This window comes from Natrix helvetica (assembly GCF_964273705.1).
Source record: "Natrix helvetica genome assembly, chromosome: 1".
Taxonomy (NCBI): Eukaryota; Metazoa; Chordata; class Lepidosauria; order Squamata; family Natricidae; genus Natrix; species Natrix helvetica.
The window spans coordinates 349733662-349751624 of NC_138548.1; the positions used below are offsets into that span (position 1 = coordinate 349733662).

General features: G+C 45.8%; 1 protein-coding gene across 1 annotated transcript in view; it reads left to right on the plus strand.

Annotated features, from left to right (window-relative positions):
- Positions 1–482: 482 nt before the first annotated feature.
- LOC309402001 (regulator of G-protein signaling 3-like) overlaps positions 483–17963 on the plus strand; it is a gene marked incomplete at its 5' end in the record, with an annotated part of 51330 nt that continues 33849 nt past the window's right edge. The window contains 2 exons of the mRNA XM_081971439.1: positions 483–644; positions 9076–9342. Coding sequence (XP_081827565.1) covers positions 483–644; positions 9076–9342 — 429 coding nt within the window. The remainder of the gene's footprint in view (positions 645–9075; positions 9343–17963) is intronic.

The window sequence follows — 17963 nt, forward strand, 5'->3', positions numbered from 1 at the left end:
ATCTGTGAGCAGAAAGTGATAGATAAATATACATTTTATGATTACTACAAATATCATTACTGTCAACCAACAGAAATTCAACAAGAGAAGAAGCCTTTTCTGGGCCAGGAATAGCTTTTTGGCCACCCAAATTTCTGCCTGCTAGGCAGTTGCTAGAGAATCTTTACCAACACATCCCATATGGATAGAAAAGTGTCTTTGTAGTTATAAGCAGAGGTGGTATTCAGCCGGTTCGCACCAGTTCAGCCAAACCGGTGGCAGAAATTTTGCCCAGTTCGGCGAACCGGTAGCGATGGTTGGCTGGCCACACCCCTGAACCGGTCCCCCTGTCGCCGGTTGCTCACCCCACCCATCCAGTCTCTGCTTGCTTGCCCTGACGCTTTGCATACTGGCTCTCAAAGTGGCAACAGCTGGCCACAGGCTGCTGAAAAGTCCTCTGGTTGGTGAAAAAGCTGCTGCTGTCGCCACCATTTTCTTCGTGCATGCGCATCTCATTGCCTTGCAAGTCCAAGTGGCACCAAAGAGGTGCTGGCTGGGAGGCTTTTTTGACTGCCAGCCGCTTCCCAGCAGCGGTGGCTGGCCTGGGGGCCTCCAAAAACTCCGGTCAGCTTTCCTTCCGGATTCTGGACCAGCCGCTGTGGAAGGTAAGCAACAAAAAACGAGGTGTTGAGGGAGGAAGAGAAGTGACTGGCGAAGGCAGGGTGGGGGTAGATAGGGGAAAATCCTTTTAAAATTCCTGCCTTTTCCTGTGGGCGTGGCTAGGTGGGGGGCATGTGTCTGAGTGAGCATGGGGGTGAGTGACGTCAACTTGGCCATGCCCACTCAGTCACATGCCCCCCACCTAGCCACGCCCACTGAACCAGTAGCGAAAATTTTTGGAACCCACCATTGGTGATAGGGAAGGGAACAATCCTATTATCTGCCTTCGTCAATTGGTTATTTAATCAGCAAGCCTTCACTTGTCCTATTACACAACCTCTGACTTCCTCATTCCACAGTCCTGGAGACACAACATCGTGGCTTATTGTAGGATTAAAAGTCATTAAAAGTCATCCCATGATAGTTACTTCTACTTCTCGCAAGTCGCTCGGCCGACTGTGAGCGAACTATTGGAACTGTAGTGCAATCTACCTTGGAAAGTTAGCAAAACTTCCTTGAATAAAAACGGGCTTATGAATTGCTCGGCTGCATTTGACAATGTCATTTGGAATGTATGACTGTGTAGTAGGGGACTTGCAGGAAATAGTGTGCTGTGAATAATTCTTGCAGAAGAGAAAGTAACTAACAATGCATGGCCGGCTAAAACCCTGAAAATGACTTTTCAATCCGCCAGCGTTGAAAACATTTCTCATCAGGCCCACCTAAACTAAGGGGGGGGGTTTCCTACCGGCACCTGCACTGCTTCGCGACCCCTCACCCCCCTCGTGCATGCGCGCACGTCTCCCACATGACCCCCGACCCCCTCCCATGTGTGGCAGAGACCTAAAAATCAGCTAGCCGGCAAGAGGCGCGCGCACATGCCACCTAGAAGGTACAAGGTTGAGGGAAGTCTATTCAAAGCGGTTAGCGAGAGTGTGCTACTTCTAATTGGTTGGTAATAAAAACAAGGTTTTCTTCTAGTGATAAACAAGAGAATTTGGGGGACTCTGAAGGGAGGAAGAGTTTTTGAAACTTTTGGGCCTAGTTGTGGTGTTGTTTACATCCCTTGGCTGAGCAGCTGGTTAGAGGGGCTCTGCTCCTTCCTTTTTATCTGGTGCTTATTCTATTTTTTTAAAAGTATTTTTATTATACAGTTTTCTTCATTTTACATCACAGTTTCCGCTTTGCAACGGCGATGTACTGGTTATACCCACCGTTTTTTTTACATTATACATGCTATTAGGTCTCCTCGTATACAGTATCATGTTCGTAACTGTTATTTCCATATTTCTAACATAAATCTCTATATAATTATCATTCTAGATATTTTAGTTTACATTTTACATTTTTGCAACATCTTACCATAATATTATTTACAATAAATATTCTTCTGTCGATCGTTATACTTATTTCTTATTTCTAATTCGTTAATCCTCTTTCATTGTTAATTTTCTAATTTTTGCATTTGCTATCTAACCAATTATACCATGCATCCCAAATTAAGCAATATTCTGTTTCTCCTTTGATTTCCATTGTCAACCTGTCCATCTCAGCGCATAACTGGTGCTCATTCTTGTTGACCTTGGGTTTGTGGCCTCTGGTTTTTAGCCACAAACTAGTCAATCCTGTGACTCTGAATTCTGCTGCCCTTGACCGGGGGCATTGCGAAACCCAGCGAAACCAGTTAAACGGGGGGGATCGATTCCACTAGAGAAAAGGGGAACAAGCAACGGGCTGGTTCTTACTTTACCGCCTGCCAATCCTGGGGAAGGGTGGGTGGGTTTGAAAGCATCTTTGCAGCTTCGGAGGCCAAATTTTTTTTTACAGCGTTCCCAACTTCTACTTATACAGGCAGTCCTCGACTTACAACTGCTCATTTAGTGACCGTTCAAAGTTACAACATCACTGGGGGGGAAAAAAGAGTTAGAATTGTTTTCCACGCTTACAACCTTTGCAGTATCCCCCGTGATCAAACTTCAGGCGCTTGGCACCTGATTCATATTTACGACGTTTGCAATGCCCCGGGGGTCATATGATTGCCTTTTATCACCTTCTGACAAGCAAAGTCAAATGGGGGGGGGAGCCAGATTCACTTAACGACCAGGTTACTAACTTGTCAACTGCAGTGGTTCACTGAACAACTTAAAATTAAAATTTTAATTTAAAATTTTTTTAACAACTTAAAATTCCCTTAAGAAATGCCTCACTTAACAACAGAAATGTTGGGTTTCAATTGAGGTCGTAAGTCAAGGACTCCCTGTAATAAGCTCTTTCCTGAATTCTTTGCCTCACAGCAAAGCGTTAGAGTGATTAGAACTAAAAGCTTCATCTTCCTCATCGGGAACTCTTTGGCCCTAACCGTTACTATAAGGTAGTCGTCGATTTATAATCACAATTGAGACCAACATTTCTGTTGCCAAGTGTGACAGTCATTAAGGGACTTTTGCCCCATTTTATGACCTTCCTTGCCACGGCTGTTAAGTGAATCACTCTAGTGGTTAAGCTACTAACATAGCCGCTAAGTGAATCTGTCTTCCCCATTGACTTTGCTTGTCAGAAAGTCACATGACCCCGGGACACTACAACCATCATAAATATGAGTTAATTGCCAAGCATTTAAATCTTGATCATGTGACCGTGCGGATTGCTGCAACGGTTGTAAGTGTGAAACACCTTCATAGCTCATTGTTTTCAATGTTGCTGTAATCTTGAACGGTTATTTAAATGAAATGTCGTAAGTCGAGGACCACCTGTATAAATTCATCGCCAAGCCTCTGAATTTTGATCATGTGACCGCAGGGATTGCTGCAACGGCCGTAAGTGTGAAACCCGGTCATCCCTCATTGTTTCAGTGCCACTATAGCTTTAAACAGTCACTGAATGAAATGTCGTAAGTCGAGGACCACCTGTACAAATCAATCGCCAGGCCTCTAAATTTGGATCACGTGAGCGTGGGGAATGCTGCGATGGTCGTAAGTGTGGAAACTGACCACGTCATTTTTTTCCCCCAGTACCGTTATAAGTTCAAACAGTCACTAAACAAATGGTTGTTAAGTCTGGGAGTACCTGTAATTTATGTGCCGTGCTCCTCCAGCCAAGGATGGCGTATAAACTTTTAATCTACAAACTATCGTAAACTAAACTAAAACCATTGATAAGCCAAGGCTCTCGTCAGCATAACACAGCCGGTCTGTCGTGATTCACAGCCGCTCCTGAGGAGCTGTTTCGTGTTCAGCCTTTCCCCACACGAACAGTTTGAAGCGGTGGGGAGCCTGGACGTTGCGCATATCAAGCCCGCCCATAACAAACCGGTTTCCACACTGAATTTTTGTGGCGTTCCTCTTTTTCTTTCGTGCCACCAAAGAGACTGCAAAAAGCTGAGCATTTAAACTCTGTGGCGGACAGAGCCACTCTGTGCATCTTTGGCTTGAAGGCAAATGTGTGTGACCTTTCCTTCCCGCCCTCCCCGTTTGTGTTTATTGCACACCATTTAGACAAGCGCGGTGTGACCTGGGGCTGGGGCTACTCCTGTCTCCCACACATCTGATACTCCCCAGGCTGTCACACGTCACATCCTGAGTCAGGTGTTGCTCACTTCAGTTGGGGAGTTCGCCTCTCTCTCTCTCTCTCTCTCTCTCTCTCTCTCTCTCTCTCTCTCTCTCTCTCTCTCTCCCTCCCTCCCTCCCTCCCTCCCTCCCTCCCTCCCTCCCTCCCTCTCTCTCTCTCTCTCTCTCTCTCTCACCATTTGCATGAAACAGTGCCGGTGTCCTGACATTTTTATTTTGCTGCTGCTCTTCCTGGAGGGAACCGAAGGAAGGCAGAGAGAGGCTTCTGGCACCTCGCAACTCACGACTACCAGCTCCGTATGCCAAGCTTCCTAAAAGGTGAGTGGCTTCAACTGATCTCTCGCTTTTATGAGAAGTTTTTCGCAAGTTGCCCTGAGAAGGGATTTCACTCTCAAAAGAGGGTTGTCAGGAATTGTTAAGAATAACCGGTACGATGTTTTTCCTCTGCCTTTGTCAGTAAAACTATTTTCAGTCCGCCTTCCACAATGCATGCTTGTTCATTTCTTTTAAATAAACACGTGAAAAAGAAGGGCTAGGAGTGATAGGATAGCCGTGCTCCATTATTTGAGGGGCTGCCACAAAAAACGAGGGGTGCCACCTTATTTTCCAAAGGATCAGAAAGCAGGACAAGAAGCAATGGACGGAAACTGAACCAAGGAGAGAAGCAACCTAGAACGAAGGAGAAATTTCCTAACAGTGAGAACAATCAACCAGTGGAGCAACTTGCCTTCAGAAGTTGTGGGTGTTCAGATACTGGAAGCTTTTAAGAAGGGACTTTAAGAAGGAATACTGGAAGTCTTTAAGAAGATGTTGGATAGCTATTTGTCCGAAACGGTATAGGGTATCCTGCCTAGGCAGGGGGTTGGACTAGAAGACCTCCAAGGTCCCTTCCAACTCTACTATTGTATTGTATTGTATTGACTGGATAATCATGTGTCGAAAATGGTATATACAGTTTCCTGCTTGAGCAGGAGATTGGACTAGAAGAACTCCAGGGTCCCTGCCGACTCTGTTATTCTGTTATTTATAAATTATTATATATGTCTAGTATTACATTAATATGATTTATATTATAATAGAGACCCACAACATATCTCCCTTTGTGTATTTTATGCTTTAAATATTAAATTCTTACTGATTTTTAATCTAAAGCACACTCCCATAGATACAGTATTACCTTTTGTGTATTCTGTATAATCTGTGTCAGCTCTTAGCAACCTCACAGATTTCTTGTTTACTTTTCCATCTCTGATGAATAGAAATAGATATTGGAATGTTTTCACGCGTCCCCAGTGGGTCATCTTATGCACCCCTGGAAAGTGCGTACCCCGCTTTGCAGACAGAGCTTCCTGCTGGAACGGGGGTGGGGTGGACTAGAAGACCTCCAAGGTTCCTTCCAACTCTGTTATTCTGTTATATACAGCATTTTAAGCCGTTCCTCTGCGGGGTAAATGTTGCACGCGAGCAGCTCTCGCGCTAATCTTTAACTCAGCTTGGTAAATTTCCAGCTTCTAGGCTTCGCTGCCTTTCCCCAGCGGGTGTGAGTGTGTGTTTTGGAGAAAGGCACAAGGGGCAGGACGTTAACAGATCTGTTATTTTCCTTCAGTCCCTCCCTCTTTCCAACATTCAAAACACACGGGAGAAAAGGGACACCCCAGGTAGCACAGGTAGGACTGGAACAGCCAGGTACCCCTGAGACTTGCGTGCCAGGGACATTTCATAAGGAGGGTACACAGTTGGCTGCAGCACCGTGGCATGCCTCCTGCGCCCAGTCTCATTTTGTTCCATTTCTTTATATCTGGGGTTTGTAGGCAGTGTTTAGAGCAGTGGTTCTCAACCTTCCCCATGCCTCGACCCTTTAATACAGTTCCTCATGTTGTGGTGACCCCCCATCCATAAAATTGGTGTCTCAGTTCCTAAAACCATCGAAAATATGTGTTTTCCTGATGGTCTTAGGCGACCCCTGTGAAAGGGTCGTTCGACCCCCCCAAAGGGGTCCCGACCCACAGGTTGAGAACCACTGGTTTAGTGTCTGGCAAGTGCACCACTAAAACTGCACATGTTATTGCAGGTAGTCCTCGACTTACAACCATTCATTTAGTGACCGTTCAAAATTACAATGCCACTGAAAAAAAGTGACTTTTGACCAGATGGCTGGGGGCCCATATGCTGACTCTATAAACCGCTTAGAGAGGGCTGTGAAGCACCGTAAAGCAGTATATAAGTCCAAGGGCTATTGCTATGCCTATTTTCAAAGGGCTATTGTGGTGGCGCAGTGGTTAGAAGTCAGTATTGCAGGCTGACTTTGCCCACCGCCAGGAGTTCGATCCTGACCAACTCAAGGTTGACTCAGCCTTCCATCCCTCTGAGGTGGGTAAAATGAGGACCCAGATTGTTGGGGGGGGGGGATATGCCGACTCTGTAAAACTGCTATGAAATACTGTGAAGCGGTATATCAGTCTAAGTGCTATTGCTATTTTTCACACTTACGACCACCGTAGCATCCCCATGGTTACCTGATCAAAATTCAGATGCTTGACAACTGATTCATGTTTATGACGATCGCAGTGTCCTGGGGATGGGGGGGTTGTCACATGAGCCCCCATTGGCAGACCTTCCGACAAGCAAAATCTATTAACTCAACAAGTGCAGTGATTCGCTTAACAAACTGTGTCCAGAAAAGTCGTAAAATGGGGTACAATTCACTTAACAGACGTCTCCCTTACTTGGGGTTCCATTGTGGTGGTAAGTCAAGGACTGCCTGTGTTTTGTCAACAAGCATTGGATTGCAAACATGTTGGCATTGTTTCTCCGTTTATCAGTAAAGAGAGACGGTAGGTCGATCCAGATTTTCATATCCACACCTCATTGTTTTTATTGCAATTGTAAAAGTATCATGGTAGATACTGATTGTATCCCTTTCAGGTAACTTTTAACTGCTACTTAACTGTCCTCGGTTTTCGCGGGTAGTCCTCAACTTACAATCACAGGCGAGCCCGAAATTTCTGTTGCTAAGCGAGACCGTGAATGTTGCCCCATTTTACGACCTTTCTTGCCACCGTTGTTAAGTGAATCACTGCAGTTATTAAGCTAGTAACACAGATGTTAACTGAAATCTGCCTTCCCCATTAACTTTGCTTGTCAGAAGGTCACAAAAAGGGATTGCGTGATCCTGGGACGTTGCCACCGTCATAAATATGAACCAGTGGCCAATTGTTTGAATTTTGATCAAGCGACCATGGGGATGCTGCAATGGTCGTTAAGTGTGAAAAATACTTCTGTCAATTTTGTCAGTGCTGTTGTAACTTCGAGCGGTCACTAAACAGTTGGAAGTTGAGGATTACCTCTATTATTACTATTTTTAATGTAGTTGGGCCATATACATAGAGTCAGGAGTGTTAGAAATACCGTATTTTTCAGCGTATAAGACGTAGCTTTTTCCCTCAAAAAAAGAGGGTGAAATTCTGGGTATGTCTTATACACTGAATACAGCATTTTTGGCCTCCCGAAACCTCACCCCCTTTGCAAACATGGCTGTGCATAGCCTTTAGGAGCCTTCCAGAGTACTCCTGGGGGCTGGGGAGGGCAAAAAGGAGCAAAAAACGAGCCGGTTTTTGCCCCCACCCCCACCCCCAGGAGCACTCTACAAGCCTCCTAAAGGGTATACATGCCCTATTTTTGACAAAAAACAGGCCGTTTTTGGGAGGTATGCAGAGTGCAAAAACTTTTTTTTAAAAATTTGCCTCTTCAAAATCTTGGTGCACCTTATACTCATGTGCGTCGAAAAATACATGGGCCTTATATTCCAAAAAATATGGTAGCTTCATGGCTTAGTTTAATCTCAAAAGATAGGTTAAATAAAATAAATACAATATTAGTTAGCATGCATACGCAGATAGCATGCATGTCAGTGGCTTTAAAATAGCGGGAAGTTTTTTTTTTTACAGTGCTTAAAGATGGGGGAGCAGTAGAATCCTTTAAAACTCCCACCCACCATGTTTTTTCTTCCTGCGCAGTGAATGTCATGGTCAATGCATGTGTGTTGACCCTGCAAATTCAGAAATGACCCGTTAGCTGTTTTGATTGACTGCTCTGAAAGATCTGTTACGGGCATCCATTTATTGGGTCATTTTAGAGATTTTTTTAGGTACGGGTGCTCCTCGACTTACGACCACAACTGAGCTTCAAATTTCTGTGGCTAACCATGAGGCAGTCGTTGAACGAATTTAGCCCCGTTTTGCAACCTCTCTTGCCACAGTGGTTCAGTCAGTAAGGCGGCCGTTAAGTGAATCTGGCTTCCCCTTTTTATAGCACAGTTACAGCTTTGCAACGACGTTTTACTGTGATGCAAAACGTAGAAAACTGTATAATCAAAATACTTTGAAAAAAGAAAGTGAATCTGGGCTCCCCCATTGACTTTGCTCGCCAGAAGGTAGCAAAAGGTGACCCTGGGACACTGCAACCGTCATAAATGTGAGACAGTGAGCCTGGGACACTGCAACTGTCCTAAATACGAGTCAATTGCCAACTTTCCGAATTTGGATTATGTGGCCCTGGGAACGCTGCAAAGTCGAAAACGTGAAAAATGGTTGTGTCGCTTTTGTTCTTGTTCAGTGCTGTCGTCATGTCGAAAGGCCACTAAACGAGCTGTTGTAAGTTAAGAACTACCTGTACTTAAAAAAAAAAGTCCTTATTGGGTTATCTAATCCTTGGAAGGGGGCACAGGTAAGAGGAAAGGGTGAGGTGCTCCTCGACTGAACTCCCCTCCCTGGGTCTCCCCTTCTTCTCCCCACCCACCACCCCCATTCCTCCCCCCCCTCCCCGCGCAAAGTCCAAGTTTAATCGAAGGATCCTGTGCTCGCCTCCTAAGCCTCTCGGATCTCTCTCTCTTTCTCTCACTCTCTTCCTCTCTCACTCTCCAAGGACCGGGCCACCCGCAGCCGCCCACGCTTTGCGCGCAGCCCGCGGGGCTTTCTGCCGCTCCCTTCGAGGGAGGAGGGACCGTTTGCCTCGGGAGCTGCGGCTGCTGCTGCTAGTGGAGGACGGGTTGCGCCGGAGGAGCCGCGCTCGGGCGCTCCTGCTGGGAGGCAGCGGGGCGCGAGTGTCGCTGGCAGCCCGCGAGAACCGGCCAGGGAAGGTGAGCTAGGGCCGAAGGGCAGCGCTGCCCCGTGTTGTCCTTTCCTTCCTTCCTTCCTTCCTTCCTTCCTTCCTTCCTTCCTTCCTTCCTTCCTTCCTTCCTTCCTTCCTTCCCTCCTTCATTTCTTTCTTTCCTTCCTTCTCTCTCTCTCTCTTTCTCTCCCTCCCTCCTTCCCTCTTTCTCTCTCCCTCCCTCCTTCTCTCTCTCCCTCCTTCCTTTCCCCCCTCTCTCCCCCTCCCTCCTTTTCTCTCCCTCTCCCTCCTTCCCTTTCTCTCTCCCTCTCTCTTTCTCTCTCTCCCCCTCCTTTTCTCTCTCTGTCCCTCTTCTTCTCTTTCTTTATCTCCCTCCCTCCCTTTCTCTCTCTCCCACCTTCTCTCTCTCCCTCCTTCCTCCCCCTCTCTCTCCCTCCCTCCTTTTCTCTCTCTCTCCCTCCCTCCTTCCCCTTTCTCTTTCTCTCCCTCCCTCCCTTTCTCCCTCCCTTCCTCTCTCTCCCCCTCCTTTTCTCTCTCTATCCCTCTTCTTCCTTCTCTTTCTTTATCTCCCTCCCTCCTTTTCTCCCTCCCTCCCTTTCTCACTCTCCCTCCTTCTCTCTCTCTCCCTCCTTCCTCCCTCCCTCTTTCTTTCTCTCCCCACCCTTCCTTCCTTCTCTCTCCCTCCCTCTCTCCCTCTTTCTCTCTCTCCCCCTCTCTTCTCTCTCTCTCTCCCTCCCTCCATCTCTTTCTCCCTTTCTCTCCCCCCCTCTCCCCCGTTTTGGGGGCTCCGGAGCTACTTTCTTCGAGCTTTTTAATCGGCTGATTTCCCACCCGCCCCCTTTCCTGCCGCTTTCCGATCGGGTCAGCAAAGCGCTTGAGTGACACCTGAAGCAACCACCCCGCGGACTTTGGCGCTCCAATTAGGCCCCCTGAAAGTGTCCCGAAACAACGCCCCCTCCCCAATTTGTCTTTTAGGACAGCGGGTCCGCAAATGACCCCCACCCCCCCACACAGATACACAACATTAGTGCGTGCACATGCATGTTCTCACGGGGCGGGGGCGCTTGCTGGTGTTTAGATACGTTGGACTACAACTCCTATCCTCCCTAATCTCATATTGACACACACACCCCTTCCCGCGGGAGCAGGCTCCCCTCATTTCTTTACTGTCTCGGTCGTTCCCATTTTTCTGGCTTTCCTTGGCTTAGTTTTATTTCAATTCCTCTCTGCGCGTCACTATACGGTATAGTCCTGTCTGGAAAGGGAGCGGCTAATAAATTTAAGTTTATTATTATTAAGTTTATTATTATTTGGCTTTTTTCCCCTCCTCCTCTCAAAGGCAGAGAGAGACACACACAGAGAGAGAGCCGGTGAATTATAGCCTCCCCAGAGCCAAAAAGACCTTTCCCTTCCCCCTTGAGGCTTGAGATCTCTTCTGCACACAAGGAGGGGAAAAAAAAACAAAACAAAACTTAGAGGTCCCCTTTGGGAATTTTCCCAGTTTAGGAGGCTGGTTAGCTCATATTGTCCTTGCCTGCAGTTTTGCTGGAGATTCCCAGCAGCAGATCTCCTGGCCCCTGGCCTGCCGTTGTTTACAAGCTGGGCATTCCTCTGATTTTGGGGGATAGATGGATGGACGGAGGATGGAGGGGAGGCTGGGGGAAGCTCTCCACATGGATGGCTTAGCATCTGCTGGCAGTGCTAGGGATGACAAGGAAAAGCGATGGGGTTTTTGGCACGAAGTGTATTTTGAGAAAGAAAGAGAAGGCTTGGAAGGGCTTAAGAGCCAAGTCTTTTTTTTCCCCTTCCCTATTTTCTGCAAGCGCACTCGATTTACATCTCCACAGAGACATAAGCCAGAAACACATCCTTGACCTTTGGCTCTCCCTTGGGGTGCAAACAGAGTTTGGCCAATTTAACTCTTCTTTCCCTGCCAGCTGACAGGATAAGCTCAGACAGGGGTTCCTAACTTCTGTGCCTCCTGGTGAAATTTTCATAGTACAATTGTGTTCCCTGCTTTGATATTTAAAACAAAACAAAACAAAACAGGAGGCCTAGAAAGCATTTTCCAGCTTCCAGGAGTTTCTCGCTTGTTTGATTTCTGGAGGGAAAGGTGGCATAACAGCTGAAACCCTTGGTAGTTTCTGTTTAGATGCGCCGGTTAAAGGTGGGGCATGCTTTTGTTTCGTTTTGTGGACCCAAGACTGTGGCATGTCAAGAGCTGCCCTCCAAACGGTAGTGGGTGGCCCAGAACAATAACTAAATACATTCCATTTAAATTCCTTTCCAGCCTGTTCCATTTCCTCCTCATGGTGTGCATAATTAGAGGGGGAAAAAAACAGCAGAGAACAAGTGCACCACAAAGAAAGAGTTCGTTAAGTGACCCAAACAAGCTAGCCAAGCTGTATTTCGCAGGGGCCCGGTCAGTGGTGGGTTACGAATCCCATTCTAACGGTTGGAACGGGGCCGGCAGGGTCTTCATGGATGCGCACAGTGTGTCTTAGTGCCTCTGCGACGCTCCGCAACACACCAGCTGTTCCGCGGAGCATCGTAAGGCGCTGTACATGCCATGCGCCTCTGTGGAAGTGCAGAAGCCTTTAAATACCGGTAAGGAGCTCAGGCGGGCACTCCGGAGCACCATACCGGAAAAGGTATACATAAAATAGCAAAGTTGGAAGAGACCTTGGAGGTCTTCTAGTCCAACCCCCTGCCTAGGCAGGAAACTCTATACCGTTTCAAACAAATAGCTATCCAACATCTTCTTAAAGACTTCCAGTGTTGGGGCATTCACAACTTCTGGAGGCAAGTTGTTCCTCCGATTAATTGTTCTAACTGTCAGCAAATTTCTCCTCGGTTCTGAGTTGCTTCTCTCCTTGATTAGTTTCCACCCATTGCTTCTTGTCCTGCCCTCAGATGCCTTGAAGAATAGTTTGACTCCCTCTTCTTTGTGGCAATCCCTGAGATATTGGAAGACTGCTATCATGTCTCCCCTAGTCCTTCTTTCTCTTAAGCTAAACATACCCAGTTCCTGCAACCGTTCTTCATATGTTTTAGTCTCCAGTCCCCTAATCATCTTTGTTGCTCTTCTCTGCACTCTTTCTAGAGTCTCCAAATCTTTTCTACATCGTGGCGACCAAAAGTGGATGCAGTATTCCAAGTGTGGCCTTACCAAGGCATTATAAAGTGGTATTAACACTTCACGTGATCTTGATTCTATCCCTCTGTTTATGTAGCCTAGGACTGTGTTGGCTTTTTTGGCAGCTGCTGCACACTGCTGGCTCATATTTAAATGGTTGTCCACTAGGACTCCAAGATCCCTTTCACAGTTACTACTACTGAGCAAGGTACCGCCTATACTGTACCTGTGCATTTCGTTTTTGTTGCCTAAATGTAGAACCTTACTCTTTTCACAATTGAATTTCATTTTATTAGATAGTGCCCAATGTTCAAGTTTGTCAAGATCCTTCTGTATCTTTAGCCTATCTGGTGTCCGGTGCTCCGGGCTGGCTCCGGTACACCTGTACCAGGGCATACCACCTGCAACCCACCACTGGGCCAGGTCAACTTACAGATACTCAATGTGGGGCATTCATAATCCTGTAGATTTTTGGAGAGTCATGCTAGATGTTTTAACCACCGATACTAAACTCGTATCCACAAAATGTGTGTCATTGACAACGGACATGATGTGGTTGTGGATGGGGCTTAGGGATTAGAATCCAGATCTCCATTCAAACATGGAACTCATGAATCTGAGGCCGGTCGCTTTTCTCATTCAGTCCCTAGCCATTGTCTCCCTGGCTTGGCAACTTCCAGATATGTGGAATTTAAGTTCCCAGAATTCCCATCAGTAGCCATGCTGGCTGGGGAGTACTGGGAATTGAATTCCACACACCTGTGAATGGCCACGATTGAGAGTCTATGAAGATTCTCAAGCCATCCAGGTCACGGTTGTCCCAAAGGTGCTTTTTTCAAGAGGCAACTGGACTTTCTGGTTTTTCTTTGAAGACGTTTCGCTTCTCATCCAAGAAGCTTCTTCAGCTCTGACTGGATGGTGAGAAAAGGAAGGATTTATCCTCCTTGCAGACAAGCTGGTCGTTTGCATCCTTTTAGAGAGTCATTAAGACTATTTAAAGGTTTAAATTAAAAATACAAATGACCAGCTGTCTGTAAGGAGTATAAATCCTTCCATTCCCTTCCATTAGTTAGAGTGCGGTACTGAAGACTATTTCAGCTGACTGCTAGCTGCAGTTCAGCAGTTCGAATCTCACCAGTTCAAGGTTGACTCAGCCTTCCATCCTTCTGAGGTGGATAAAACGAGGACCCAGATTGTTGGGGGGAAATATGCTGACTCTGTAAACCGCTTAGGGAGGGCTATAGAAGCACTATGATGCCGTATGTATGTAAGTCTAATTGCTATTGCTAGTCCCTCATTTTCACTGAAGGAGACGACATGACCTGGTTCAGACATTGCACTAAGCACAAATGAGCTTAACTACGATTCCTTGAATAAACCACAGTGAGGGGGTCCTTGGTGCTCGCTGATCTTGGTTGTTTTCTTGCAGACTTTTCGTTACCCATATTAGGCAAGGACACTATTAGCACTGATAATGTTGCCTAATCTTGGGTAATGAAACCCCTGCAAGAAAGCCACCAAGCTCAGAGAACACCGAGAGAGGACATCTTGTTTCAACCCCGAACTTCAAATATTCTCCTTTATTGATGAACCGGCAAGGAAAAACGATGGATTTGCACAGAGCGCCAAAAAAACAAAAATAGGTCTTTGTACAATATTGTGTTAGTTTTGACAGTTGACAAGGGTCAACCCCAGCTCTCCTCCACCAAGTGCCCCCTGGAGAGGCATGCCTTCAACTTCTAGAAGCTCTTGTGACATAACTCCTTGTGGGCCTTGACATATCACACCCTTGGAGTGTAGGTATAAGGCTGATAAAGAACGTGCTTGCATAACACAGCCTTGTCTTAGGTTATTATAGATAAGAAGAATTCCATAATAATTGACAAGGAGACAAGCTAGCAGGTCCAAGAATGTTCTTCCTCTCTCAGCCAGCTTACTGCATTCCCGGACTAGATTTAGATAAATATATTCTCTTCCTTGTGAGGCAGAATAGAATAGGAATAGGAATAGGAATAGGAATAGGAATAGGAATAGGAGTAGAGTAGAGTAGAGTAGAGTAGAGTAGAGTAGAGTAGAGTAGAGTAGAAAGAATAGAATAGAATAGAATAGAATAGAATAGAATAGAATAACAAAGTTGGAAGGGACCATGGAGGTCTTCTAGTCCAAACCCCTGCTTAAACAGGAAGCCCTACACCACTTCAGACAAATGGTTATCCAACATCTTCTTAAAAACTTCCAGTGTTGGGGCATTCACAACTTCTGGAGGCAAGCTGTTCCACTGATTCATTGTTCTGTCAGCAAATTTCTCCTCAGTTCTAGGTTGCTTCTCTCCTTGATTAGTTTCCACCAGTTGCTTCTTGTCGTACCCTCAGGTGCTTTGGAGAATAGCCTGACCCTCTCTTCTTTGTGGAAGTCCCTGAGATATTGGAAGACTACTAATCATGTTTCCCCCTTTTTGATTTTGAGTCACACAGTTATTTATTACTTTCCCCATCATTCCCAGCACCACCGCACACATCTATTAGATTGGGTATCAGAGTGCAATAGAAAAAGAAGAAAAATACTGATAATGAGTGCAATATAATTCTGCTCGAAATGTTTTTCCACTTCAAATGCCAAGACTCCGCCAAATAATTTTTGAATTAGCTTCTGGAAGGAGTTGCTGCTTTGGAGTGATTCCCATCATAAGAGCAAATGGATGACGCCTTGCAGGCCAGAAATTTGTATGATTCTTCCAGAAGAGACACACACACGCAGGGTGGAGACTGTAGCTTGAACAAGTCCAGTGGTCCCAGCTTTCTAACCATCCATCCTCAGGCTTTGCACAAAGTCTGCAGCCAGCCGATAAAATAATGGTTAGGCCAGGGGTGTCCAAACTTGGGAACTTTAAGACTTGTGGACTTCAACCCCCAGAATTCCCTAGCCAGCTGGGAATTCTGGGAGTTGAAGTCCACAAGTCTTAAAGTTCCCAAGTTTGGACACTCCTGGGTTAGGCTTAGCGTTAGAGTTTCTACAGAGTGCCACCCAGCTCCCTTTTTTCTGCACGTACAAGTAGTCCTCAGCTTACAACTGTTCATTTAGTGACCGTTCAAAGTTACAACAGCACCCAAAAAAAGGGACTTATGACCAGTTTTCACACTTACAGCCGTTGCAACACCCCCGTGGTCACGTGATCAAAATTCAGATACTTGGCAAGCGGTTCATATTTATGACGGTTGCAGTGTCCCGATGTCACGTGGTCAGTTTTTGTGACCTTCTGACAAGCAAAGTCAAATGAAGCCAGATTTACTTCACAACTGTGTTACTAACTTAACAAATTAAGTTAGCTAAAGATGTGGAGACTCTGGAGAGAGTGCAGAGAAGAGCAACAAAGATGATTAGGAGACTGGAGGCTAAAACATATGAAGAACAGTTGCAGGAACTGGGTATGTCTAGTTTAATAGAAAGAAGGACTAGGGGAGACATGATAGCAGTGTTCCAATATCTCAGGGGTGGCCACAAAGAAGAGGGAGTCAAACTATTCTCCAAGGCACCTGAGGGTAGAACAAGAAGCAATGGGTGGAAACTAATCAAGGAGAGAAGCAACTTAGAACTGAGGAGAAACTTCCTGACAGTTAGAACAATTAATCAGTGGAACAGAAAATGCCTCCAGAAGTTGTGAATGCCCCAACACTGGAAGTCTTTAAGAAGATGCTGCATAGCCATTTGTCTGGAACAGTATAGGGTTTCCTGCCTAGGCAGGGGGGTTGGACTAGAAGACCTCCAAGGTCCCTTCCAACTCTTATTCTATTCTATTCTATTCAAATGCAGTGATGCGCTTAAGAGCTTACGGCAAGAGAAGTTGCAAAAATGGGGCAAATTCACTTAACGTGTCTCACTTAGTGACATAAACTTTGTGCTCAATTGTGGTCGTAACTTGAGGATTACCAGTATTTGGGTTTAGGAATCCCAACCACGTACAGAACCAGAGTAACATCGTGCAGTGTGAAGTGCCTCTCTTCAGGCTTGAAGCCAGCACTGACCCTTTCCCAGGAACTCTGCTTCTCCCCCCTTCCTTGGAGAGGGTGTGGTTTTGTGTTATTTTGTAAAAGAGTCCACAAGCTGAACTTATCCCCCCTCCCTAACTCTGTTCATGCCTCTCTTGTGTGTGGATGACACTGTTTAGTTAAATCCCCACTGGGACCACACTTAAGAAGATAGCAAAAAAGCAAGGATTTCTTTCTACTTTTGTACACAAAGCGCTTACAATGCCCCTTTTCCTACTCTCTTCCTGTATAGGCAGTCCTCGACATATGACCACAATCGAGCCCCAGATTTCTGTTGCTAAGCGAGACCATTGTCAAATGAGCTTTGCCTCCATGTTATACACTTTTTTTGGCCACCGTTGATAAGTGAATCACTGCAGCTGTTTAGTTAGTAGCACCGTTGTTAAGTGAATCTGGCTTCCCCAGATGGCTTGTCGGAATGTCTCCAGAGGGGATCGCATGACCTCCTGGGACACCAGCACCGTCGTAAATATGAACCCGTTGCCAAGCGTTTGAATTTTGATCCTATGAACGTGCGGATATGACCGCCACGGTCATAAGTGAAAAACAGTCCTTATTGGGTTTTTTTTTCATGTGGCTGTGTGGATACCGCTGCGGTCATAAGTGTGAAAAATGGTCATTAGTAATTTCGAACGGTCACTAAATGAACTGTTGTAAGTCGAGGGCTACTTGTATTTTGTGGAGACAAATGTCTCGGAGGAAACTTTCACAGATTTATATTTAAATGTGCGCTCTTACATTCTTTCCTTGAGGATCCTTGTCCCTTCTTTTTCCTCTTGTCTTATTTCCATTTTTGGATTTTTAACTCTACGCTCCCTCACGCAAGACTGCTTCTTTTTTGCTATCAAGTTGTGTTCTTGGCATATTACTAGGAATAATTTGATGGCCCATCTCCATAGAACCACATTCCCATTCAATTGAGGGGGTTCCTTTTTTAAAATAAAAACACCCCACAATGTAAGGAATCTGCCGAACCAAACCAAAGAACCACCTAGCTTACAATGTTCCCATAATGGTCACCCATAGGATTAATTTCCATAGGATTTCTACATTCTACATAATTTCTATATTTCTGCATTAAACGTTAATCTATCTAGCAACACTGATCAACCAACCCAATGAGAAATGTAGTTTCAACATCAGATGTTCAGTTTTTCGGTCAACCTATATAGTTTAGAATAACAGAGTTGGAAGGGACCTTGGAGGTCTTCTAGTCCAACCCCCTGCTTAGGCAGGAAACCCTACACCACTTCAGACAAATAGCGAACCAACATCCTCTTAAAAACTTCCACTGTTGGAGCACTCACAATTTTTGGAGGCAATTGTTCCACTGGTTCATTGTTCTAACTGTCAGAAAATTTCTCCCTAGTTCTAGGTTGCTTCTCTCCTTGATTAGTTTCCACCCATTGCTTCTTGTTCTACCCCCAGTGCCTTGGAGAATAGTTTGACTCCCTCTTCCTTCTGGCA